Source organism: Netta rufina, assembly GCF_964035555.1.
Source record: "Netta rufina genome assembly, chromosome: 11".
NCBI lineage: Eukaryota > Metazoa > Chordata > Aves > Anseriformes > Anatidae > Netta > Netta rufina.
Window position 1 is genome coordinate 21,119,885 of NC_140134.1, and position 27,657 is coordinate 21,147,541.

Consider the following 27,657-nt stretch of genomic DNA (forward strand, 5'->3'; position numbering starts at 1 on the left):
AAGGATCTGTGAATGCAGAGTGCTGTTGGTTTTGTTTGTTTGTTTTTTGATAATTGCATACAGATTTGATACGACGAGACAACACTCAGTAAACCTGTTGATTAAAATGCTCTCAGCTGGTAGTTAATCTTGCAAATACATTGAACAGGATAACAAACCAATGCTGATATCCATATTATAGACCAAAGCTCTCTGTGTCATTACATATTTTATATAAACTTTACAGCTAGATAATGTGCGAAAGATTTAATGGATTTTCTAATGTAACCTTTTTTCTAATTGGAAGAAAAAAATCCAAATGAAAAATGTGAGCGTACGCTGGCTGATTGCCATTCTTCAGCTGCTTTTGGTTTCTCCTGCTCTTAAGCTAGCATTTAAATGGACCATTTGATTAATCATTTGTATACCGACTATAATACTCCCAAATTTCCTTTGAGTTGTACATACTGTAAAAGACAATTATGTCGGCACAGATTAAATAAGTGAATTAAAACAGAATAGCAGCTTAATTTGACCTGTGATTTTGCTCTCGTTCCCTTCAGTGGAACGTATGCCACTCCAGCAAATAGATGAAGTCATCCATGACAGCTTGTGATGAATTGCCGTATTTATACTGTATATTTTAATAGCCTCACACTAATTTAAATTGAGCACAGAGTAAATTATAATTCAGTCACTTGACTGCTTGTATTTAACTTGACAACTCATCCTTATTTGTCCTGGAGGTGTAGTGGAGAGCAGAGGAAATATGTTCAGGTATTCCTCCTTTAAAAGTTAACCCTTTCACTCGAAATGTTAGGTACACGGAGTTTATGCAGCCTTGGTGAGGAGTCCTGCTCCCACCCGTGCTAACAGCGCCGTGTGAGCTCACAGCGAGTTATTTTATGCCTGATGAATTCGGTTTCACTCTTCTGCTCTCAGCAATCCCGAGAAAACCACCAAGTGACTTTTTGCTGCAAAGTTCTTTCCAAAGGTGCTGTTTTGGAAAGGTTTGTTTAACGCCACATCTCATTTGCTTACCCATGTTACGACTGTGGAGGTTGCAGCCAAATCCTAATTCACGGCTTCCTCCTCGGTAGCAGCAGGTTTGAGGACTCTTTTTGCCCCTCCATTTATCACTGTCCGACCCCATGTCTACATATGCTTGGAAGTTGTTTCCTGCATTCAAATTTAATTTTCTAAATCTGCTTGGAAACTGTGCAAAAGGAGCGTGGCAGTGGAGATTACCAGTGGAGGTGAAGGCAGTGCTGCACAGACTCGTCCTCCTCCTGTCCCCATTTCAGTGCTGTAATGGGGTTCCTCCAGCCTCAACTTCAGATGGCTGCCTCCAGTTTGGGGATTGCACAAGCCGGGTGGAATAAAATGCTTCTGCATAATAATTATATTGAGAAAGGGACACGGTGCCCTCAACGAGGTTTTTTGGTGGTGCTGTCCGCTTGCCATGCTGGGGTGCTCCTGTGTGTGCTCAGCCCTGCAGTAAGCAAATCACCAGCAGGTCCAGGAGCTCTGCTTTTCCCCGTTATCGACACTATTACAGTGCAGGGTCTGCGTCTAATTATGGCTAATGCAAATCAGCCAGAGACCTTTCTTCCTGCCAGGTCTTGGTTGATTGGATGTCAGCGATGTATCTGACACTGATCACGCTAACTAGTTGTTGCGTGGGGTGGCGAAGCCCTCGCAGGGAAACCTCTCCCTCTGAGTAGGATTTAGGGAGATAAAATGCAATTTTATACCGTTGACAAGATTAAATTCTGTTAATATTCAATAGGTAAAACTGATAGGATTCCAGCAAATTATTTGAAGTTTTTCACGCTGGGAAAATGTAAGCGAATATTGTTGGCAAATGATTATTGATCTAGACAAGTGTGTTAAACGTTTCTTGGCAGCCCTGTATTACACTTACCATTTAGTTTAGTGACAGCTTTTATAAATAACCCTAAAGCAAAGTCTTGATAGAAACAGGTTATCGTTTTTTTTTTCTGTTGGACAGATTTTGATACTGTAAAATGCGTTTGGAGGTGCTCTCCCTGTGTTTTGTTTTGTCAGCAGTAAATGTCTGTTCTGCTAATTCTGCAAATCGACTGTATTTTGTGTTCCTCTGGCTTAACATGTTTAACTGCGAAATACCATACGATAGGAGACTGAGCCCAGCTAACCGTGTTCAGAATCCACTTTGGTTTATATAGTAGTACTTAGGAATTAAGTGTGCAAATCTTCTGATAAACATGGCAAAGAAAGGTTTGTAAAAGTCACTTTTTTAGCACTGGCCTTCCTCTTAGCCACCAAGGGCAGATTTTTCTTCTCTGGCTGCTTGCAAGTGCAGCGGTGGCACTGCAGAGAAGATGCATAAAGTTTTGTGGCCTTTCTTTAATAACTACTTTCATCGTAAAAAATCAGGTATTAGCAGAAAGACTTTAGGAAAGTAGTGAGGTCAGACAGTGGGGGTGCATGGGTTCATCTGTATTTTGCCACTTGGGTGCTGTGCACTTGGGGGTGAGGTGTTCCTAGCAGAGCCCGAGCCCTTCCTTGGGGCGCCTGGCTCAAGGTGTTAGACAAGGGGGAGATATTATACTGAAATTCGAAAAGTGGTGCTAGGAGATGGCTCTTGACACTCCTTTAGGGCACTGTTGAGAAGTTCAGAGACACTTTCAATACCACAGTACTTACTTAAATCTTTAAGTTATAAACTCAGCACATCTGTCAGGATCACAGTGTTCCAGAATTTTTCATGAGACATCTTCATAGCAAGAGGAGTCGGTGTGGGGCAGACAGGAGAGACAGCCCCAGGCTGGGCACTAATTCGTGCTTTGGGTGAATTGCAGCAGCTCCAAGCTTACAGACCCACAGATTGACCGTGCCTGCTCTTTGCGTTATGTGTTGGGCTTGTGTTCAAGTTCTAGCTCGTCTGTTGGTCAAATGAATAAACAGCAACCTTTCAACTTTTCATGGATAAAATTGGCTGCATAGCTTAATTTATTTGCAACTGACTTTCCAAAGTAAATACTTCTGTCCTTCCCCTTCCCTTCTTCCCATGGCTCTATTAAAATACTCCTTCCATTCCTTTTCTCACATGAGGTTAATTAATACCGGGCCTTCTGTTTTGTTCTGAGTCATTCACTTACCTTTCATGTTGGAGCTGATCGTACGTCTGATGTTTGTTTTTTAGGTCATACCCTTAGATATAACACTGGAGCTCCAGAAACAGATTATGTCAGAGTTAGAAATTCTTTATAAGGTATGCGTTTTTTCTCATTTTAATTATTCTTGCTTACAGTCATCCTACAGTGTGTCTTTTATTTAAACAGGCTTCTCTTTTCCTTTCTTTTTCCAGTGTGACTCATCGTATATCATAGGATTTTATGGTGCATTTTTTGTCGAAAACAGAATTTCATTGTGTACAGAGTTCATGGATGGTGAGTTTTTTCCATCTTGTGTGCTTTTAATTGCTAAGCTTGTAAATGGGGAGAATCATATAAAGATGTGCTTTTCCAGTATGGAGCAGAATGCATTATTATGACTTTGAAATATAAAATAAAACATAGAGAACTTTGATTTAGTTTTTTTAAGAACAGGCTAGTATTGGGATTGGGTTATATTCTGCAGTATGCTGTATTTTCCTGAATGCAATTTCACTTACTTTTATTGAAAATGTAAATAGAACAGAAATAAATGCTAGCTTAATTTGTGGTTTGATATTTGAGTCTTCCATACAATCTGTCCTCACTGACGAAACAGCTGTTCCTCACTTTTAATGTTTTGCTAGCCAAAACAGATTTTCTTTTAAAGAAATCTATTAACCCAATGTCCTGTGTGTTTTCAGTGGAAATCGGTTCTTAATTGCAAGACAAGGAATTATTTTCCAACACAGCTGTTTAGCAGTGCTGCACTAAGTTTCTTTCTGAGTGTACTCTTATCTCTCCCAACGTGGATCTTCAGACCGACAGTATCCCCTTCCCCACAATTTGATGCTGCCATCATTATGGAGATATAGAAGTACTTTGCTCTGAAATTTTGTGCTGTGTGACACTCTCGAACAAAAGGCAGGAAAACTATACTGATTACAGCAATTTGTAATCATTGCTGCCCTCTGTGTATCAATTTTGAGAGTGTCTCATGACAGATACAGTCCCCCCGTGTCTCATGCACACGAACCCTCTTTGCAGCGTTCAACTTTGAGCTTCGTGTTGGTGCGAGCATTTAGTATATTACTCTCTTCAGGGTTTTCCTATGAGCCAGCATTTTCTGCTCTATCCAGCTTTTTCACAAAGGTTCAGTTAAACTGCATATAAAGAAGAGAGGATCTCGCAAATAATTTACTATAGAGGAAAGGCTCTCTGGCAGGGAAAAAAAAACAAACAAAAACAAAGCCAAATGCATACCATTAAATTAAACACTGTTGAGTAGCTTCTTTCTTTCTGATGGGGGACTACAGACAAAGCCCTTTAGGGTTGTATGGTGCATTTTGTTTCCCCCCTGTTAAAATGGTCTGTTATTATTGTTATTTCTCTCTTTTCACACTTACTACCTCTGTTCCAACGATCACTGTGCCCCCTTTCCAAGCGTGAGGGATCCTCTCAGATTTTCCATTATTTGCAAAGCTTGATGAGAAAGTATTATTTATTCACCAAAGCCCACCAGTTAAATTCTTTGGTGCTCTCATGCTGTGTGACCATTAGCCATTTCTCTGGGCTCTTCTTGCAATTGCACTCAGATTTGCAAGCCTGTGTTAAGCATCAGTCCCATGCAGTAAGGAGGCAGCTGCTCATGCCAAAACATGCATCTGCCTGGAGTGTGTTTGCTCCTGCTAATTCAGAGACTTTTCAAAATGATGGACATAAATGCTTGCAGTCCCAAATTCTTGTCTGAAAATACTTAAGCCTGTAGGGTATGCATCCCTCATGATGTTGCACGACAATGGTGTTTACTGACCATGCACAAATTACTTGGAATTATGCTGGAGATGACCTCTGATCTGCCTCATGTTGTGCGCTCCTTCTGGCAGAAAACAACGGCAAGCATCTAAAGGAAGAACAAAATGCAAATAAAAGGACCTTGCCAATTTTTTTTTCTAAGCCTTTGATTTGGATGGGGAAGGATGCAGGTGACGATGATAAATATTTGCTAACCCTGCAGATGAACAACCTTAACCTTGACAAATTTTTGGCCCTTTTTACTTTAATGGACCAGTTTGTAGTATTTTCGGAGTCCGGGTCATCTAGAAAAATCCCATGACTGTTTGCCCAGGTGTATCCTGTACTAGCGAAGTCTACTGATAATATTACAAAAGCTGGGCATTTCCTTTGTGAATTACCTAGATACAGATCTCCTTCTTTTGGGGTACTCATGCCTTAGGGGCACACACACACACACAAAATTAAGGTGTGCGTATTGTGCCATGTTGGCTCTCTCCTGACACGTGGAAGCAAGAAAAAACCAGGTAACTCCAGCTCTGCAAATACCAAAGCACAGAGGTTGAAGTGACCTGGATTACCCTTCCACCTGCCAAGTGATCATACAGAGCAGCAGAGATAGGAAATGAGGCTTTCTAATCTTTGCCCTCTTATGTCTGTGATAGAGTTGATGTTCTTGTAACTAAAGATGGTGAAATGCACCACTGTCTTTTACTTCGTTGTAGCCTGTCTTCCTTGAAGCTGTTGAATACTCATTAAATTCCCTTTAGAAACAGCAAGAGGTGCGGGTTATCAAACTGTGCAGAGATGTCTACGTATAGATTTGGGAGCTAACCTATATTTGGGTGTGGAAATCTTGTCCACAATGTTCGTTTGCTATTTTTTTTTCCCCATAGAAAAATGGTAAATTTCTCCAGCTGTCTGCAAAAAGATTTTTTTTATTATTATTTTTATTTTCCAACCTGCACTTCCTGTAGTGACATCTGTAACAGCAAGAATTAGCAGATTGGTATGTGAGAGTAGGTCTTTTTGTCCAAAATTTAAGGATAAGTTGCAAGTATTAGCAGAAACTGCCTGACCTTACGATAGCCTTTTTCCTGTTATTTCTGTTAAATAGTAGTTACATTTACTTTTTGAACTGTGGTTCACTTCAATACACAGGAAACATAAGACAATATAAATTGAAAGATGAAACTTAATGAACAAATAGTAATTTTGGTGACCTGGAATCAGAGCAACATTAGTGAAGACAAACACATGCTATATTCTGACATATAAAGACTATAAAGACAATGGGGAAAAAATCATTAGAATAAAAGGTATTGTATAATTAAGGCTGAAGTCTGGTGCTAGGACCTTGTGACTTCTTTGCATTGCAGTATTTCAGAATGAATGGGTTTTACTTTTAAAAACTGAACCATAAGCGAAGTACAAAGTATAGTTTTCCTAATTGCTGAGTATTGGCCCAACTCTTTTCCCAGTGGTGTCATCAGTAAAATCCGGAGGCTGCACCAAGAGCAGTCAGATCAGTGCTAAGCACTTCTGAGAACCTCTAGGCTGGAGTTGACTATACGTTCTTGCAGGCTGCATGTAATACGTTCTGCATGTAATTTACTTGTCTTTTTTTTTTTTTTTTTTTTTTCCTTTTGGCCATTCTACTTGGACTTTTGTAATAGTCAATTTTAAATTCACTTTCTTACACAAAAACGTGTATTTCACACAAGGGACATTTTTAACACTGGCATAGTCATTAATTCCCTATGTGGAAGATAAGGGAAACAGCCTTTCAGGGATGTCTGCACAATCGTGACTTAGGTTTCTTGCTTTCTCCATGAGTATATGAGGCTGGCTGGACAGGGTTTTGCCAGGTAGTAGGTTCTGTCCCATACTGGAGCTTACTGGGAAAACTTAACTGCCCACCCCAGAGCTCCTCGTCTTTCAGACATTGGTGTGGGCACAAACTGCAGGGCTCAGCCCAGCTTTCACTGGTTTTGTCATCGTGAAGAAGCTGACTTTAAGCAGTGCCTCAGATACCACCTAACATTAGCACCAGGTTTTGGGAACTGGGGTAGAATACTGTTGCTTTTTCTGATGGTTTTGTCAGTCTCCAAGGAGCTATGCCAAGCCCAAAGGTTTTAAGCTCTCCGATTTCAATATCGTGTCCTGTGGCTGGGAAGTTTTCTAAAACGAGTTTTGGTGTTACATGAACAAGTAAGTAACATGGGTGAAAAAAAAGAACTGAATGCTGTCTCCTGCATTTACTCAGTTTGGTAGATTTTTAAGGTCAGTTATTTCTGACACAGTTATTGTTATATCATTGATGGTGGTTTTTTATTAATAACCGAGGCCTAGAAAACCCTTGTGACTTCAAATCTAGGGCAGTATTTCATTTTATGTTACCTAAGCACATTTTGTTTGTCCCTGCAGGGGGATCTTTGGATGTTTATAGAAAAATTCCAGAACACGTACTAGGAAGAATAGCAGTAGCTGTAAGTATTTCTTTGGTTTTGTCTTTTAGTTTTTGATTGTGCATATAACACATCCCTGCTTTGAGTGTGCACGTTCCCTCTTAGGACACTGAGTCATCTCCAAAAACCTTGTCCTCATTGTATGTGTGTATAAGGAAAGTATCCATCCTCTTCATTGCTCCTCCTAACCGTCCTGTCTTCACAAGGACGCAGGTCTGTGAAGGCAGAGCAGTCTGCTGCCACCAGAGTTCAGGGTCATAACTGGCTCCGTCTGTGCTTGCTTTACTGTTGGAAAGGTTTTGCCAGGCCAAACAGGGGTTAAGGATATCATCCTGTTCTGTGACTAACACACACATTTGCCAGAGGCTCAGAAAATGTAAGAGGATGTGATAAATTGAATGGGATAAGAAAAATACATGATTTTGCTGGAGAACTGTGTGGCCACGTTTCTTCATATCAACCTTTTAGGATGGAGCAGGCCCCTTCATCTCCTTTATTTACCCTTCAAATCCTTCTGTAATGTGTGGTTTCTTTAAAAATTGATTCAGCAGTGCTGTCCTAGCCCTCATGTTGATCCCTTGTCTGCCACTTCTGCTGATTCTTGTGTGTTATTTCCATTCCAACCATCCTCACTCTGCACAAAGTAATTCGATAAGATTTGCTTTTCGGGTTGAAAAATAAAGTCAGCTTCTGTTATCAGAATGCAATGGTAGAACACACTTGCTGTCTTCCCCCTGTGGTAGGTGTACTCCTTAAGGCAACGAAGAAGGCAGATGAAGTTTTTGTTCATCACAAAAGCCTGACAGAGGCTGCGTGGGGACTGGCTGCTCTCTCACCCCTGAGCTGGAACCCTTCACACATGAACAGTGGTGGCTGGAGACCCAGTGAGCAGGGAGATGTCTGTGATCCACGCTGAGCTGTCGGCCCCAAGTGTCTTGGTTTGGTAGCAAGGGGTTGACAGTGGGCTCCTTCAAGCACCTGGTATGCCATTGTTGAGTCTCAACAGCATTCAGAGACTTTGTCTTGCTAGAGATTCACTAGTCGTGACTGAAAACTCAGCTTATGGAATACTAACAGCAACAACAAACAAAAAAGTGGCATGTTTTGCCAAGATTGAACACCAGGTAATTGACCAGTGTCTTAGTGGTTGTCACAGGGGAGAGATACTGCTAAACAATTGCTAAATATAAGGAATACTTTGATAACTTAAGCAGTTTAAAGCATAACAAAGTTATTCTATCGTGTGCCATTTAATTAAGTGCTGGGTTTTCACATTCATTATACATCAAGCTGACAATTTAAATCCTTTAATCCAACACAGGCAGCTATTTAGTCTCTGTTCATTGTAATTCACAGCTCTACTTTCTCTTAATTTGTGTGGCCTGCCCAGGGTGATGAACATCCTTCTCTGATGCTGTTTCCTCTAAGTAGCTTCAAATCTGCTCATTATATAGCCTAGCAGTTTCTTATGGAATTTGAATGCTTTTCACCTTTAGTTCAGAGTAAAAACGTTTCATCTCTTCTTCCCTATGGAGCAATGAATGATAACTTGCTCATATTCCTGATGCTAAGTAGCATGTGTATTGTGTAATAATACTGGGATGGGCCTTCGAGCATTTATTCAGATGGTTCTCGCTTCTCCTTTTCCTTATCTCACTTCATGTAGTGTAATTAATACATCCACACTAACTTACTTTATCACTTATTTAATTATTTTTGTGTCCTCTCTCACATCCTCCCAGGCCAGCCCAGCTTGGAACACCAAAGATGTTCTCTGCCAGTTTTTCACTTGTCCATAACAGCGGTGCTTCGGCCCCATCTTTTATGTCTTGAACAAAAATATATATATTTGTTCACCTACAGGGTCATCGCCGTACAACTCTGTTAGTTAGTGAGCATGACTCCCTGACATGGACGGGGAATTGATACTTAGCTTTTTTTATTGTTGTCTTATCTGCTGTTTTAGCAGTCTGTAGCATGCCCAGGGGGTCAGCAGAGAGGTGAACAAAGGAGCAGGTGCCTTCAGAGGAGGAACTCGCCCCTTCCTCCTGCTTCCCAGTAACAGAAGGGGTGCGCTGAGGCTGAACCAGCACTGGCAGCTTCCTCTGCTCTGGTGCTGAGTTTTTGCTCAATTGGCATGGTAGGCTTGTTGGAAGGAGGCGCTGAGAGCTTTTGTTTGCTCTATAATTTGTCAGCAGCAGCAGGAGTAGCTCCTTTAAGTTTTCACAAATGACCACCCTGCATCTTGGTGTCTGACATTTCGGTAGAGCCCAGCAGCCCATTTTGTAGGTTGGGCACCTTTTTGCCAGGTATTATGCATAGACACCATAATCTTCACTCCAAACAGCTTGTGAAGATTACCCAAAGCCTATAGGACTTCTGATCACGTACTGATGGGCAGGAGAATGTCAGACAAAAGCTAGAGTTTACATGGATTCTGTGGGCAAAATCTGGAGCTTCCACGGTCTCTCTGTTTTTTCGGTCTGTGCATTTTCTTTTTACCTTCCTTGCACCGTGTACACAGAGTCATTTGTCTTTTATTCCCCGGAGACATGTACAATGCATTAGTCTACAGAAGCTGTTTAATAATATGTGTGACCTGCTCATCTGTTAATTAGAAAATCTTTTTGTTATATTTGTAGAAGTTTTAAGTGAAACCATTGCCAGAGGAAGATGATGCGGAAACATTTAGCAGTGGCCCAGTATTCTTCTCTCTGGCTTGATGGTTTTCCTGCTTCCTTTCCTGTTACACAAATTTAATCCCCATGAAAAACATTGGACTGGCAGCCCTTAAAAGCGATTGTCCTGCTCAGAGCAATGAGCACAAACGTCGCAGGCAATCCCAGCTGGTCTAGAACAAGATCTGTGCCTGCTCAACGCACGCAGCAAAGGGAGCGCGATGCCCCTGTGCTCCACTCGCTCAATTAAATACCAAGTTGTATTCAAGGTCATTTCCTTGCCATTCTTGATCTCCACAGGCTGAACTACCTAAGAGACATCCCTTTCTTGACAACCCTGACTTTCCATAGCCCAAAGAGTGCTCAGTTACCCATTTCTCACTCATTTCCTTGCAGTACTGCTGTAAATATTCGAGCAGGGCTCTGCAGGTGCATGGCAGTCTGCTCCTTCTTGCTTTTCCACACACTTCTCTCACGGATTCGGCAGGAACCAGTTGTGGTGGACGATGAGCTTTTAAGCTGAAATAGTAGGAATTTATTGTCAAGTGCGATAGTCTTCTCTTCTTTTGGGGGGTTGTGTGTTTGATGCTGAAAGACAGAATGCTAGAAAAAATGCAAGGCAGTAAAAGGAAATCCTCCAAAGAAAGCAGTTGCCAGATCTTGGGGCAAAGCACTGCATTTTGAGGAGCGGGATAACACGGTAAGAGATGCAGATAGTACTGAGACTTCAGTCCCCTAGGTACCGGGGAGATCTCTGACTTCATCACAAAATTCCTCTTGGTTGCCTGCATGAGATAGTGTTGACAAGAAGGTGAAATCTTGCTTCTTTTCTGTGCCCTTTATTTGTGCAGAGGGCCATGGTGTTTTTTTTTCAAAGGGAAAAGTGTGTCTTGGGAATCCCAAAGTGCTGTGCTTCCTCCTGTTTTCGTGCTGCTGCCTATTTATTTGGGTCTGCCGATGTAAAATCTGTTCTACCTTTGCTTGCCACTTCACGCATTTATTTTCAATTCAATTTCTTGAGCAGTGACATTGTGCACTGTATTTTGAGTGCTAATGTTGATTGAAGTTCTCCCTGAAAGGATGTGCACTTGAACTGTCAGGAGAGTGAGTGATTGACAGCGGGTGGAAGTACTTTTTGTGTCAAGGCTTTGTCAAGTCATTGTTGTAAAACCCACTTTACTGAATACCAATAATTCCTGCTAGATGTTCAATCAAAAGATACCCTGTTCCAGCACCGTTTTAGGATAATATTTAATATTTAGAGCCCTTCCATGAGGTGGGCAAATGTAAGTTAGGTGAATAATGGTACTTTACACCAGGCTCGTCTGTCGGGGGGACTTCTGTGTGCGTATTTGCAATGCCACATAAAGGGAAAAGCTCGTTTTATTCCTTTGTACACTGTTGCTGAGACAGTCAGAACAGGAGAGTTGGGTTGATACTGTCTCTTATAACTGCTTATTCAGCACATGTTCCATAATAAAGCTACTTAATAACTCACAGCTGTTGATTTTTTTTTTTCCCTCTAGGAAGTGTTTCATTTTTTTTTACGAATACACGCTTTAAAATAAATTAATTTATAATGATTTCAAAGATGCTAAGTAATCTAAATATATGTTTAATAATCAAAGAAGCTTAGTGTACGTAAAATTACTTTTACCTTTGGAGGAAACCTGAAATGTTGCATCCCCCTTTTTGCATTGATGCTTTTTTTCTCCTTCTTCTTATGTCAAAATGCTGTGTAAGTAGAATTCCCCTGTTTTGATTTTTGAAAGGCTAAAGTGAACAAGGCCACACCGCAGGGCATACAGAATTTGACTAAGGCCTTTTGTTACAGGTAATTACCATCTGAGGCCATGAGATAGTTGGGTACGGAGTGTGAGTTTAACACTGAGGAATTGCCATCTAGAGCAATTTACTGGGGGATCCAGAATCATTATTTGGTTTACAAAAGAGCTTCAGATTTCTCTTATGTTGTTTTTGGTTACAGAATAAATTTAAAAATGAGTTTCTAATCCAATAGGAAGGCTGAAAATTACTATGCTATCTGCTTTCACACAGTACAATGTTTTTAGCGCTTCTGCTTGATCACTGTAACAGAAGTAATTTCATTTCAGTCTACTCGGACAATGAAAAGAATGTAATTGTTTTGTCTGAAAAATTCAGACAACTTTACAAATGTCAGCAATGCTTTATTGTTCTGGAGGTGCACAAAGAGAAGTGTCTCAGGAAAATGAATGAAATGTCATCTCATAGATAGAAACTTTGTAAAAAAAAAAAAAAAAAGCTTTGCTGTATTAAAAAGGCTGGCTGGGACAGCAGAGATAGTTTGGGTAAAAAGTAAACAGTTTGTTGAATCTTGTTAGTTTTCTGGGCTCCTAGGAAAAGTAAATCTAAGAAAAAAAAAAAAAGTAGTGTTAAAAGTGCAAGAAGTATTGGGGTTTAGTTACGTTACAGAACCAAAACCTTCAGTAAGGTTCATGTTTGGTCCATAAGTAATATGAAGAATAAGATAATTTATGCAATTGAGGAAGAAATGTTCGGCATTTGCATGGAATAAGTAAAAAACATGGTAAGTAAGGAAGGGAGAAAGTGTAGATGCAGCAAATGTTGGGGGCTAGGGCAAATAAAAGAAAGGCAGTAAAACATGATGGTAGATTTTGTTTTTGTTTTCTGACCTTTAATTTCATTGGTTTACTTTTGTTTCAAGATGACCTAGGTAGAAGTTTATTCACATGTTCCCAAAGAACCTACTGTCATGTAATCTGCAGCAAGTTTCCATCAGAGGTTCATCTGTGGCTGTAATTTTTTGGAAGAGGTGTTTTGTCTCCCCTTTTCATGGTCCTGACTCCACTCTTCATTGGATGTCGGGTCTTTAACAACTCCTGCCAGATGAGATTTGTAGCGTTTTGTACCAGGACTTTCTAATATGTATTATTGTTCTTTCTCTTGAATACAGGTTGTGAAAGGCCTTACCTATTTATGGAGTCTAAAGATTTTACACAGAGGTGAGTAACAGATGTTGTCAGTTTTTCAGTGAAATACCACATTATTTTATTTTAACAACACTTTCAGCAGAGACAGTAGACCAAAGTAACATCTGGTTTGATTCCAGTAGAGTTAAGCAGAATGCATCTTACTCATTAGCCTTGCAGATTCTTTGATAAAATATTTTTACTGCTGTTCTCTTTTATTGTCCTTCCCTGTGTACTATAGACGAAAAAGAGGAATGAATTTTGTAGAGATTTAGATGCTTAGGGTTGCAAACAGGTGCCAAGTGGAATTTTCACAATCAGCAAGGATCATTAAATGCTTGACTACCTTTGAAACTAGAAGGCAGGTAATGAATTTTCTTCTGTTCTTCAGAAATCTCACACGGCATCCACATTCATTGCTAGTCTCACATCTCTAAAATTGTCACCTGTTGTCCTTAAGATGGTCATGTGTAATTAAAGAAACTTTAAACCTGCTTGGGCATAACAGACCATTTTTAGGTTTTTGCTGTTTGTTCTGCTTCCTGAAGTTACCTTGGTTTTTCGTTTGGTTTGTTTTTTTTTAGCTTCTCATGTATTTCTTGGTTTTAGTGTTTTTAGATTTTGTTTAAAATACATTGTTTATTGTGGTGAAATACTCTAGAACTTCAAAAACCAATGTCAGTTCTGAAAGCAGTGGAAAATGGTGTTTAAAGAACAAAGAAGCCCTTTCCCCTCCACTCCGCTCCCCAAATAAAAAAGAGAAGGAGAAACTCATTACATTTATAATGTTTCTAAAGTGTCTGAAAGTAACAGCTCCGGCTCCTAATGTCGCTAACAATACTGTTTAATTTAACCCATCTGCTCACTCAGCCCCTGTGCGCAGTTGGAGCATGCAGTAACCGACATCATTTGTGATTGAAAGAGAAGTGGAAGTAGGGAGACAAGTAGAAAATCTTAAGTTGGGAACCAAATAGGTAAGGCCCTTTCCTCTGGGGAGTTTTGGAGTAGCTGAGAAGCAGGTGCCAGGTTTTGGGGAGGTGCTGGGAAATGCCTGGGTGAGGTGCCCTGTGTCCTGGTGTGGTCTGTGCAAGGAGCTGGGCACCTCCGGAGAGGCATCCAGAAGTCTGTGCTTTGGGTGAGAAGAACAAATTAATAGGAAATGCTAATTAGCAGTAGGTATTGAAGTCCTGCCCCACCTTGGAGCTTATGCTCAGCTGTCCTTTAGTTCTTCATCCATTTGGGAGCCCATGAAGTGAGGCCTTGTGTTTCTGATGGTGGTTTAAACATTTAATCTATTAGCCTGAATGTTGCCAGATGCTGAGATATAACAGCTCCATCTACTCTGAGCAAGAGGATGTACAATCTAGATGCCACAGCTGCCACAGCAAATGTCAGGATAAAAAGAAAAGAAAAAGTATCTGGAACATCCGTGGCTGGGTGTCACTCTGAGTAGGCAGCACAGTCCTTACCGTGCTTTTATAGCCCCCAGAAAGGAAAAGGTGGTTTGAAATTTCTTCTCTTTTGAATCTTTTTCAATAGAGACTGTAGCCACCTTCTGAATACGATTTGGAGCGAGCACTGTGGTCAAGCATAAATACCCTACCTGTAACGTTTTATTGTTTCTGTTGTAAATTATGTATGGTCCTTGCTGTTGGCTAAAGAAAAGTGCAGAAATTGATCCTTTTTTAAAAAACAAAAACAATTCAGAGTTTTCTGGCCTTGGTCTGTTACTGGGTTCTTCAGGGGCTTGTTTGTTCAGTACACACACGTTTGTGTGTGTGTGTGTGTGCTTTGATATAAAACAGTTAATGCAAGGTACAGAGCAGAGCAGGGGACAGAGCAATGCAGTGCCAGGAAGATGCTGGTTTCTCGGGGGTAATCTCCTTCAGCCGCCTACTGGTTTTAATGCATCAGAGGTAAATGAAAGAAAATGTAACCCTGACTTCCTTGCTGTCACATGTAAAGCAGGCTGTGTGGGAAGCTCGTACAGGCTAAGAAGTCAAGAATTTCTGTGGTGGTGATAACTAAGGTGCAGAAGCAATCATCGTGAAGAAGCTGTGCAATGCAGTGCAGCAAACGACAGATTTGTGACTAGAGCATGGATTAAAGCAAAGGAAACACAATGAACAAGTCTTTTATTCCAGATCAGACATTTCAGCAAATATTACAGCTTAACTTCAAAACATACCTTGCAACTAATGAGGTGATAGCCGTGCATATTAATAAACGCAAAGCTGTAGTCATAGTCATCACACCCACATCAAACGTAAACAAAAGATTAACACCTACACCACTTCTTTGGAAGATGTGAGAATGTCCCAATGATAAGTGTGCTCTTTTCCCCAGAGGATAAGAAGTAGAAATGGAAGGGTAATGAGAAATTAACTTAGATTTAAAACAGAATTAGCAATTAAACAAGTCTAATCATGTACAAAGTCAAAGTTTGTATAAAGACGAACCAAAATCTGTTAAGTTCAAGAATAAGTATAGACCGTATGCATTTAATCTAGTATGCTTTCCTCAGTTCACACCTTCTTATTAAAAGAAATGTTTGAAATAAATGTTACCCACTTGTGTTTAATTGTACTGATCTGTATTTGTATGCATCAGTGTGTACACACTAGGGACTGGTATATGTTGCACTGGTCTTGGGACTGGTTTCTGAGGAGATTTTGTGTCAGAGCTTTGGGAAGTGTTTTCTGGTTTGTGATGCATGAGGTTGGGCAGAGCTGATCTGTAGACCTTCCTGGACTGCCTGCTGGTTGCATGGCAATCTGTGGGAGATTCCTGCATCACCCAGATGCTCTCTTCCCACCTTATTCCCACGGAAGTGTTTTCAAACCCTCCTTTGTTTTGTTTTAAGCGAGCTGGAGGAGGGCTGCCAGGTAGGGACGGGCACGGTGGACATCAGTGTTCTGTCTTCTCAGCAGGAGCTGCAGTTTGCAGAAGATCTCACCAAAGACATCCAGTCGCTCCCCCGTCACACTTCTTAGCTTTGTGAGAATTAATCGGCTTTAGTGTTACATATAATGAAGTGCAAACAAAGATAATAGGGCGTGTGTGTGTGTGCATATACGTACACACCTATATATGTGTGTGTAGCTAAGCACATAGCTGCACACTCATGAACTATTATGTTTATTTCAAAATAATAATAGTAATAATGATCATGACCTCTGCAAGAAGCATGCTGGTGAGGTCATTTGGGCAAGAAAATGCTGTCATTCTCCCAGCGGCTTCACTTTGTTAATAGTCATGTTCTGTGAGCAGCTAAAATCTCTTTTGTATCTCCTCTCCCTTGAACCTAGAATATTGCAGTCTTATATTTTTAAATCACAGAAGAAGTCAAGAGACAGCTTTTAGAAATCTGTTTTTCGCCCTACAATCATTAATCTGTTCGCTTTTCAATAAGCCAAGATGACTGAAATGTTTGGTGTTCAGAAAGCTGAACCTCTGACAGTTCTGTTTACTGGTAAGTAAGAGCTTGGAGGTCCCATTTATCTGCAGAGAGGTGAAACGACTTAGATCATAAAGAGAACTTGTTCATCCTCCATAATGATGCTTCATAGAAATCATTTGTATTAAGCAAGCACTGGTAATGGGAGCATAATGACCCCTTTTGGCTCTTGTTTAAATTCTTTCACTTCTAAACAGTAATATTAATCACAAGCAGATGGTGCAGAACATTATTTATGCACATTTGTTTTCCAAAACCAAAAAATATTTAACCCATTAACTGAAGCAGTTTATGAACAAAAAGGCTAATTTCCTGATGGGGTGATTTTTTTCCTCCCTACTTTCAATATGAGACACTTTCCGAAGTGACAGTTTTATCTAGGGTTGTCACTTCCTTTTTTTTTTTTTTTTTTTTTTCTGGAGGAAACCAACACAACCGTTGGAATTTATAGCAAATATTTGCTTAAATTCTCCATTTGTAGTGCTATTTAATTTGTGCTGCAAAGACAAATAGTATTTGTTCTTAGCAGTGCTCGTTTTGCTGCAGCTTGCTCAGCAGAATCCCTAACCTGCGTTTGGTTCCTTTACAGGCTGGTTGCCAATTGCCTTATTTATTATTTCGGGGGGGATTTTTTTTTTTAAGTTTTGGAAGGATTTGGGGATCAAGCAATGCTTTATGAATGAAAGATGGGTTTAAATTATATCAGCTTGCTGCCACGTGGGGTATGCAGAGCCCATGGCACGAGGCGATGGCTGGAGGGAGCCTCGGAGCTGCTGCCTTGGTGGAGCTGGGCAGCCCTGATGGGACAGGGGACAAATCTGCTGTGGTGGCATCCCCCAGGTAGGTCACATTAGGGGAACAGGGACTTGGAGAACATCTTGCCTCTTTTCTGGGCTCGTGACACGTACCCAACTGAGTCCCTATAAAATGAACACTGGGCTGTGTGCGTGCTCCTCAGCACGGCGTGCTGGGCAGCCGTGGGGTTTTGTGCTCAGAGCTTCCTTCTGTCCGCCCAGACCCCTCACTGAGCAGAGTGAACGGATTTTTGCCTTGTCAAAACATTATGCTGGTGTTTCAGTCCTGATCCCATTAACCTATTTCCAGCCATACTGTAGCAAAGCATTGCTTGCATTCATTTTGTCGCTGATTATTTTTGTTAGATCCTTTAGTATGAAAAGCAAGGACCCGTTCTTATACTGCAATTTTGATTTAAAAATGTTAGTACAGTAAACAGCTGGACTCATAATTCAGCACGTCAGCACGTCCTGTATTTTCTGTAATTTCAGCAACTGCACAAGCACGGTGCCTGGGTAGCCCTGGGGGTTTGGCAGGGCTGCTGCTTGCGGTGTCGGGGTGCAGGATGGGGCCCGCTGATGTGCAGTGCGTGTCTCACTGAACTTAGCAAAGCCACTTGGCTCCAGAGAGGAGTGTGCTGCTGAGTGGTTGCCAGAAGCAAATGCCAGAGTCTTCCCAAAGTTTTCATTAGAACAAAATATTCCTAAAATGTTGGGAAGCATGTGACGGATTTGGTGCGTGGATTGCTCTCAGGCAGTATTTTGTCTCGTCACCTGGGGTAGGGGGAGTAGGTAAAAATCCCATAAAAATGCAGCATACAGATTGGATTTCTAAAGTTGAAACAGAGGTCATGGTACCCAAACTTACTTTTGTTGATGCTGTAACATGGTGAAGAGTTTGGGACTGATTTTTCTTCTGGCTTTAGGGCGGAATTGCAAAATGCACTGCCGGTATCGATGCCTGACTGAAACACATAGACTCAGTTAAGCCATATAAAGTGTTATTGAATGCTCCCCCTTTTTAAACTGGATTTTTAGCTCAAGTATAGGAAAGCGTTTAATCAGCTTGTTAATTGAGGTTATACATTTTTACATTACAGAGACAAATTAAGCCAGCTACTGTGGTACCAGAAGACATCTGCTAAAGAAAGGCAAACTTAATGATAAACAAAATTAGGTTCCTTTCTAGTTGGGTTTCATCCATCTGCACCCAACTAGTGTTCACTTTTAAAGAAGGCAACGACACAAGCTAGTGCTTTTAATCCGTAATGACAGAAGAAAGCAGCGATGAGGCTGAGGCACTGCGCTCTCATCTTCCCGAGCCCGGCCGTATCGCGCCCATTTCGCCTTCCCACTGGCAGCCCTGGCACAGAAGGATGCTCAACGTCTCCTGCCATACAGTTAGGCTGGGTGTTTAGCACTTTATCTGCACATCGATTTTACAGTATGCATCAGAAGCCTACCGACTCCTTTTGACATCGGAGGGGGTCAGCGATAACATCTTTGCACTTGCAATCTGTCTTTATGGCGCGTGGTGAAGTTTTATGCGCAGGAGCGGAATTAGCAATCATTTTAACGCGTTGCTGGCAGCCAGCCTCTGTAAAAGCTCCGAAACGGGGAGATCAGAGCCTGTTTGTGCAGTAGGAGCTGTGGAGGTGGTAGCCCATACCTTCAAACAGGGCTGTGCAAAAGGGCAGAGCTGCAAGGGGCACCTTGCCTTGGCAGCAGGAGGCTTGGACGTGTTTGTGCTTTGTGTTCCTACATGCTGGTGTTTGTAGGGGATACTTGGCACTGTTTTCCTAAATTGTCTGGAGGTAGCGGCTTTTTTCTAGGAAATCTTGGGGTTTAGTTTTTTGACTTGCATGTGGCTTATTTCTTACATAAACCTTAAAAAAAAAAAAAAAAAAAAAAGTTAAATGAAATAAATTAACATACCCTCCAGTGTGTTTCAGCTTATTCATCCTCTGAAACACAAGTTGTTCCCTTCCACTTCTTTGTATCAGAATTTCCTGGATCTGAGAGCTTGCAGTCTGTCCCCTCCCTGTCTCCTCCACAACCTGCAGGTCCTTCTTCACAGCCCTGCTCCAGCTTCCACCCCAGGCAGTTGGGTTATCTGGTATTTATGCAGTCGATTAATCCCTGTCTAAATGCAGCACTTCCACTTGTCCCTATTGTCCCTATTGAATATTATTTCAGTCTCATTTGCGAATTTGTCAAGATCTCTTTGAATTCTGGATCCCATCCTTCAGCGCCCTTGCTGCTCCTCCTAGATTGGTGTCACCTGCAGTAGATGTAATGTCACCTGTGCTAATGACTGTTACCAACCAGAGCTTGCATTTGAAATGTATCTTTGAAATATTTTCTATTAAAATCTATCACGCTAATGATTATTGTGCCGACGATTCTATTAAAATCTACCATGCCAATACTCGTTACGATCTCCGTACGTGCGTTATCCAGGATAACGTAAATGAAACCTGGTTTTGTCCCAACAGACGTGAAGCCATCAAATATGCTGGTGAACACACGAGGGCAGGTGAAGCTGTGTGACTTCGGGGTGAGCACCCAGGTAATGCCCCCTCAGATATCCTCCTGCTCCCTGCTGCCCAAATCACCTGGCGCCAGGCGGGCGGCCCCAGCAAGCTCCCCTCTGCTGGGGGAGCGCTATTCATTTTTAATCTCTGGGCGACTTTTCTTCATCTGAATATGATTGTTCATTGTTTAATGACAGTAAAAACTGCTGATATTGTAATTACTACTTACGAATAGCAAACTTCATTGATATGCAGCTTTGATATGAAAGCGTTTTGGCCAGACAAAAGGGAGGGCAGAACGAGAGATGCGTCTGGGGAGCCCAACTGGCCCACAATAAAAATTAATATTGGGAGTAACAATAGTGGTGGGCTTTTACAATGTGCAGCACAAATTTTAATTAATTTCCATTTTGGGCCTCCCTGGAGAACTTCTCTGATAGTGACCCATGAGCTTGCTGTGATGTTGATTTGAATTTCAGCACCTTTACTCTCAGCCAAACACGAGGACCAAAGAGAAGGTCAGCCTGGTATTATAACTTGTCAGAGCCTGTTGTCCCTCCAGCGTATTTAGTGCTCATTGCATTCAAGAGATGAATGTGGCTTTATTCACATCTTGAGCCAGCTGACTGAAAAATGAGCGCGTTCAATCCTACTTCAAATTGACTTTTTATATCAGACTAGTTTGGGGTACTAAAGCGCTAAGCATCCTGTTTAACAGAATTGTTTAAGGTTATCTGCCATAAACCGTAATGCAGCGCTTGTTTAAATTGGAACTCTCATTCAAAACAAAAGGGAGATTTAATCATTTTTAATGCCTTCGCAGATAAATTTGTTCCCTTTTCCATAATTTTTAGTTGATTTATAGGAATGATGATTGTAGGTTAAATGAGGAATAATTGCCCATTTTATTTCCACATTATCTTTATATTGTTCTAACAGACTGTTTTGTCTGATAGCTGGTGAATTCTATAGCCAAGACGTATGTTGGAACAAATGCTTATATGGCGGTAAGTGGATTTATGTAGGAATAACATTTAAATAGAAGTATTTGTTCAGTCTTGCTCTATGTAATGGAGGACATATTCTAAATCGATGCTCAAACTTCCTCTCCCCCCACTCTCAGCATAATTGTGTGTCACAAAACAGCTCCTTTCCTACCTGTGCTCATCTAACAGCGCTCTGACAGCTACAGGTCTTGCTGATATGGAAGAGTAACACAGGAAAAGTGTTTCTTTCATATATTTCAGGTGTCTTTAATGCATTGCAACAGCAGGGAACAAAGAGAGCCAGTCCACCATAATAATACCAGGCCACTAAACTGGGTGATGTTCATACCATACATAAGAAGCCATCAGTGCATTTCACTTTTCTGTATAAATTTTAGTCACCAGAGAATGCCTGTTGTACAAAAGTTAGCTGTGTTTTTCATTAGTCAGATTAATTAGAATAATTTTGGTTCTTTGTTTAGCAGAGGTGGAAACTTAAATAACACTCTAAACTGAAGCATTAAATAATTGTCTTTTATTTTTGGTCACTTCAGTTCTTTTTTAACAAACTACGTATGTTATAATGTTGATGAGGAAAAAATCAGTATTCAGATTGTTTAAAAAAGGAAAAAAAATGCAAAATGCAAACAGCAATACAAAATGGTCTATACTTGTGTTTTTCAAACCTCAGAAAATAGGAGAGAGAAATCCATGACCTTTAATCGCTTTCAGGTATTTTTTATTACTTTCTTGTGAGGAGAAAGCATCCCAGGGTGTCCATTTATTTGCTAAAAGCTTTTCTAGTCAAGGTGTACTCATTATGTGGCTTCTGAAACACTCGTGCCACCATCCTAGAGAGACTTGGGCTATCCTTTGTGATCAGAATATTACGTGCATAAAAATATATATGTATTTTTAAATCTGGTCATATATATTACCACATTTGCTAGTAAGCCTGCTGATTTCTGTGTCTCTGTGCTGTAAAATAACTGGAATATAGTGATTCAAACAAATAAACAGCTTCAAATTAATCAACTTCTCCCACACCACTCTTAGTCTTAGTGTGGTTTAAGCAGATCTAATAATTAAATTGTATTATGCTTTTAGTGTACAAGTCAAGATTACTGATCTCTTTCCCAGGTGTGCATTAAATAAATTACTTCTCTTCTTCTTTATGGATGACTGTGATACATTCATCTATAAATTGAAAAAGAAGTTTAAGCTGAAACGTATTTGATCTCATTTCTTGTGTTAAAATTGTTTTGCTCACTAAATTCATAGTTTGTCATCATCAAATGTATAATGTAGTCATCAAAATATATTGAAGGTCATAAGCTTTGGTGTTTAAATGTGCAAATGATTTACTTGCCACTATCTTCTGTGAATACATCAGTTCTGTGTGTGAGGTGGTGTTTAAAACTTGAGCTCCCCTGGAGCTGTGCATCTGGCTCGGTGGCTCTAGGGGCTGGGGCCTCGCTGGCACCACAAAGCTCAGCGAGCATCCTCGGCATGGGCTCGGTTGGGCTGGTGGTTCCACCTTATCTGGAGGCTCACTGTGATGTGCTTTAATAATAAAAATAAAATTTAAAACCAAAAAAAACAATCACCACAATTTTTGGTGGCTCCATCAAAAAAATTCCGTTCCAGTTTCATTTTTTTATCCTTTTTTTTTTTTTTTTTTTAGGTTATGTCACTTGAAGGCTACCCTTCTGCACTGGGCAGCGCTGCTTTTACTTAACAGTCAGGCTGCAATAAAAGCTCTTGACCTGGGATTAGCAGTGCAGAGTAAACATCTGAAAACACATTGGACTGGCACTAATTTGGGAGTTTGTTTTCTAAAAAAGGTCTCTGGATTATTAAAGACTAAAAATACAGCCAGTGCTGTGTAGGTGGTTGGGCTAGACAGGTGCATTAACAGCACAGTGGGGAGAGAAGTCTCATGGAGCCTTTTATTGTTACATTTCATGCTGTACTTGACCTTGGAAATGCTGAAATTGTAGCTTTCAAGTAAAAACTAGCAGTTATATTTTACAGCATTCTATTTCATGAGGCATTAAACCTGCTATTAATAGTTTTGAGTCAAGTCTTTTTTCTGTGGGTCAAAAATGAAGTTAAAAATATGTAAAATAAAATTGCCAGCACGTGACTTCATTGATTATTTTGGCTTCAGTAACTTTGCCTTTTAAACCATGGTTACTGCCCAACCCGTGGACTCAACACGAGGAATTTGTTTTCCTTGCCTACCTCACTGCTGTGCCTGAGCGTAGAAATAGATGTGTGCCACTGATGGACTCTTACAGCTTGACCTTGTGTGCTGCTGCGCATGTGCACGTCTCTGGCTTTTTTTGTTGGATGAAGCGGCCCAAGCACAAATGCCAAGGCCAACTTTGCAATGCATGGCCACGAGGCTCAGCATACCCAAGTCCTTTGCTCTTGCCAAAGCGAGGCAAAAATAAAGAAGTAAAATACGTTTGAGTGGTGTGTTTGCTCTCTGCCAGCTTTCCTGGTGAGCTTTGATTCTTTGCACTTTCTCAGTTGATTTGTTTGCCCTGGATTAGCTTTTGTGTAAGAAGTAGATGTGTTTATTCACTAGGCTCAAGATGTTTCTTTCCATCTCTTTGCAGCCTGAGCGGATTTCAGGAGAGCAGTATGGGATTCATTCGGACGTTTGGAGTTTAGGGATTTCCTTCATGGAGGTATGCAAATATCTGTCATTTCTTTGTGCACGTTGGAAGAATCAAATGAAAGCTAACATCAAAATATTTTAACATAGTCTTTGTCTGCTCTTCTATATATGCATGCCTTTAACTCTTGCTAAAATTCTTGGCTGTATTTAGAATGGATTTGTTCTTACAGAGTTCAGTACAGTAAGATACAGAGAGCCTCTGCGCAAGCCATGCAACAGTCTTGAGCCTTCCATCAAAACTCCACCCGAGAGTTAAAAGCTGGGCCTGGTGCATGGATGCTGCTACATGCTTTCTGCACCTCTGGCATTAAAGATGAATATTTCTGTATTTCGTTGTTATAAACCAGTACAGAGAGTCTTATTATTAGGGGTGAAATAGGGTTATGCAGATTCAAGGTTTGAGCTGGTTAATGCCTTTGCAAAATCTCAGCAGAAATCCTTGCACAATGGTGTGAACCTCTCCTGGTGTGATTAACTCAAGTGTTTGATTTGAAGTGTTCACGAGCTCTTAGAAGGGTTTCTCACAAAGATAGTTTCAAACTGGAAAAAGTCTCGTCAAAATGAAGCAGTTCTCAGAGAATGCGATCATAAATATAGAATTTGGGAGAACCTGTACTTTCTGTAAGTTTGGTGAGAGCAAGGCTAGTTTTAAGTGAAAGGTGGGTTGTTGTTTTTGCTTGGGACTCATAATATTTTTTAAAAACGTAAATTTCAAGGACTTACAGAATGGATGATTGTTAGAGGGAAGATAACCTAGACTGTGTAAGTTGAGTAGAGATGCCTCTGCTGTGATAGCGTCTTGACAAATAAAATCAGATCTGGCTTGGTGTGGTCCAGGAGAAAGGGACAGGTTGCTCTGCTCTGGTGATGACAGCAGGGTGTATGTATTTCCTAGCCTGGTTCATGCTGGGCCAGGCCAGTCACAAACAAGCCAGCTGTGGCCCCAAATCCTTGTAGCCTTGTCAGCACGCACAGGATGCTCTCGGGAGACTTTTTCAACCCCAGAAGAGTGTTGTGAAAGAACTTCACTGTACTTGGAGCAAAGACAGGTCCTGTTTAGCCCAATGGCAGCATGAATGCTGGACAAGCTGTGCTCTGTTTGCTGCTATCAGTGCACTAGAGATAGGGATGATGAGCACCATTACAGGCAGAGATCATTTTTGATCATTTCTTCTTAAAAAACAGTTCATTCAAACCACTGATGGCCTGCATTGTCTCTCTCATGCAGCCTGACAAAAGTGCGGTACAACTACAGAAAAATGTAGGTGCTGTTCCCTTCTCCTCTGCTAAATACAGTGGTGAAGCAGGATATACCTTTTAGTGAAGTGCAACTGATGTTTTTAGCAGAAGATCAGGTAGAAGTGAAGTTGTCTTGGTGCTGGCGCTCTGCATCTAAGCAAATTTCATATTTTGTAGCCTGAAATTTCTCGAGGACTGTTCTCATGTTTTCAAACAATAAATTCCTTGCCAAATAGGCTTTAACCAAATTGAAACTATTTAATGCTGAATCACTGTATTCAGATCTTGTAAATCTTCTTCCAAGTCTGAGGCTAACTCGGAATATATGATAATGACATACTTTCAAGTGTCACAGGGGATGCAGTGCTGTTAATTTGTTTTACTGCAGATTTCAATGGCGTTGTGATACTGGAGAGTCCTCACAATTTTGGGAGAGATTCAGAATGTACTCACGCTCTGTAAATGAATATGTCTGACAAAGGGCTAAAATGAGGCTGTATGACATCAATACTTGACTGTGGTGTTCATTCTGATTCACAGTGGAATAGAGTGATATAAATGCAAAGTTATATGGAGCGAGTATTTACCGGTTCCTTTGCTGAATAAAGGATGTGGTTCCATGCGCAGCAGCAGTTTGATGATTTTCCACATAGACCAAGACATTTAAAGCTTGATTTGGGTTTATTATTAGGCAACCCAGCTGGTCATGAGTTTGATTTAAAGGATGAATTTCACATCCTATCCAGCATTAGGAAAACTCCTTTCATTTGCATTTTTTTCTCCTCTTTCAAACCTTCTCAACTTTTTTTTTTTTTTTTTACTCTCTCACTTTCCACGAATGCCTTCTGAACCAGATGTACAAAACAATTTGGTTCTGTGTGCTTTGTTAATTGGTATGTCATCTGGTCCTCTGAGACCTCTCTTCAACATGATCGCTATGTTTTATTGAAGTGTTCTGAGTGATGTGTTAAATGATGAAAGCAAGGACAGTGGCTTAGAAAAATGTCTCAAAAAAGGTGAAAAAGATGCTCAAAGAGCCACACAAGGTCACTGTCATTAAAGTAACACTGTATTGACATGGGGATTGGTAGTGGAGACACTCAGGCTGTTGTTGATGGAGCTGTTAAAAAGGGAAGTTAGCATTTGCTGTAGGATTTTAAAGTCCACTTAGTAGTGTAATGCTCTGATCCCTACAACTTCAAGCTAGCACAGTTATAGCATGGTAATTTGAAAGAAATAGCATATGGGACCAAGCTGGCAAGGTTGTGGATTTTTTTTTTTGACATACGATAATATAAAATGGCAGCTAAGTAAAGCTGCTCATTTTCTTTAATATTCTTCTGAGCCTTTGAGCTGCCTTGCATTTCTTTGCTGCAAAGCCATGTGTAATGAGAAGCTGCACTGTTGCTTTCGAGGGTGAAGAAAACTGCCCCCAAAAAGTTATGAGCAGAGTGTGAGCAGTATTAAATGTGGGTACCATGTCAATTTTGGGTGGTAGTGAGCATTCTTGTTGCTTTTGAACTAAAAGACGTCTAAGTGTATTCAGCTTCCCATCAGTCTTCCTCTTGCCAAAAAAATAAGAAGAAATCCTGCTAGCTTATTATTATTATTACTTCTTTTTGTGGGGTGTTTGCATTCTTCATATTTTTTTTAAAGAGAATTAAATTTAATACCTGATCTGCAAACCTGTTTAGAAGTGTTTTATCATAGACAGTTTTCATGGGGGTTTTAGATGGAGTTTTATTTAAGTGCTTTGGGGTTGACAAAACAAGTTCAATTTAAACCAATGACATTGCTGTCACTACACTGAAGACTGTGTCAGCATTTTCATTATAAAAGCTGTTTTTCAGAGGGTTTATAACTCAGTCATAAAATACTCTCCAGACTGACTGGGCTGAGCCCGAGTGCTGTTTGTGTTCTGTAACTGAATCAGTCTGCCTTCAAAAACCATGCCCTGCACGGGAGGATAGATCAGACTGCCTAATATTTTGTGTAACTCTAATCCTGCCCTACATGGCTGCAATCCGGTGAGTCTCGGTTATTTTTTAAAGCAGCATCCCTGTCCGGCAGTGCCTTCGGGTGATGTTTGAGGTGCTACCATCATCTGGGCCACTTCTCCTGGGATGAGCAGCTGCTGTAGGTGAGGGCTTGGCTGGACCCAGCAGGGCCTCTTCTCAGGTGCTCTTGCTTGCTCGGTAGGCAAGGAGAAGGGCGTTTTGGGAACAGAAGGGAATAGAGTTGTGATCCGAGATGCTCATCGAGGCAAAGAATAGGCTTGCAGATCTTTGTCAGATAATGGGGGCCCATTTCACCCAGAAATACAACTAGAATTGCATGTAAATGTAGGAAATGAAAGTGATTTGCTTATGCCACAAACCAAGCAGGTTCTGGAAGTGGAATATGAGCTCCTGTGTCGACTGGCTATGCTTTTTTCACACTTTTGCTCCTCCTTTTGTATCATCTCCTAGTCTCTACTTCCCACTGTGCTCTGCTGAGAAAAGCACCTACTTCCCTGTGTTTCAGGCCTCCTTTTAAAATGACCTTTTTTTCACAAAAATAATCAGTGTTCTCTCCTCCAGGGGAAAAAAGCTTTTCGGTATCAGTTTTAGTGTTAGAAACAAATGGTTAAACCTCCCCAAATGAGAGTTTCAAGTCTGTAGTCACTGGAGTTTTCCATTACCTGAGTGTTTGCAAGAGCTTTCAAGGGCTGCTGGTTGCTTGTGACATCTGTGTTAAGATGCTGTTTTAAGCAATATTTCAAGCAGTCATGTTAGGGATTTTCAGCACTTGTGTGCGTTCCCGTATGTAGGGAACCAATATATATCCAGCAAACACGCTTTGCATCACGTGTTTCAGGTACACATACATATTTTTTGAGTGGGGTTAGCACTTTTTACCTTTTATGTCAACATTATGGACTCTTAGACTCGTCA

General features: G+C 40.8%; 1 protein-coding gene across 1 annotated transcript in view; it reads left to right on the plus strand.

Moving 5' to 3' along the window:
- Positions 1-27,657, plus strand: part of MAP2K5 (mitogen-activated protein kinase kinase 5) — a 126,361-nt gene that overhangs the window by 42,925 nt on the left and 55,779 nt on the right. Inside the window, exons 10-16 of the mRNA XM_084293564.1 lie at positions 3,167-3,235; positions 3,332-3,413; positions 7,338-7,399; positions 13,013-13,061; positions 19,775-19,848; positions 20,770-20,820; positions 23,424-23,495. Coding sequence (XP_084149690.1) covers positions 3,167-3,235; positions 3,332-3,413; positions 7,338-7,399; positions 13,013-13,061; positions 19,775-19,848; positions 20,770-20,820; positions 23,424-23,495 — 459 coding nt within the window. The remainder of the gene's footprint in view (positions 1-3,166; positions 3,236-3,331; positions 3,414-7,337; positions 7,400-13,012; positions 13,062-19,774; positions 19,849-20,769; positions 20,821-23,423; positions 23,496-27,657) is intronic.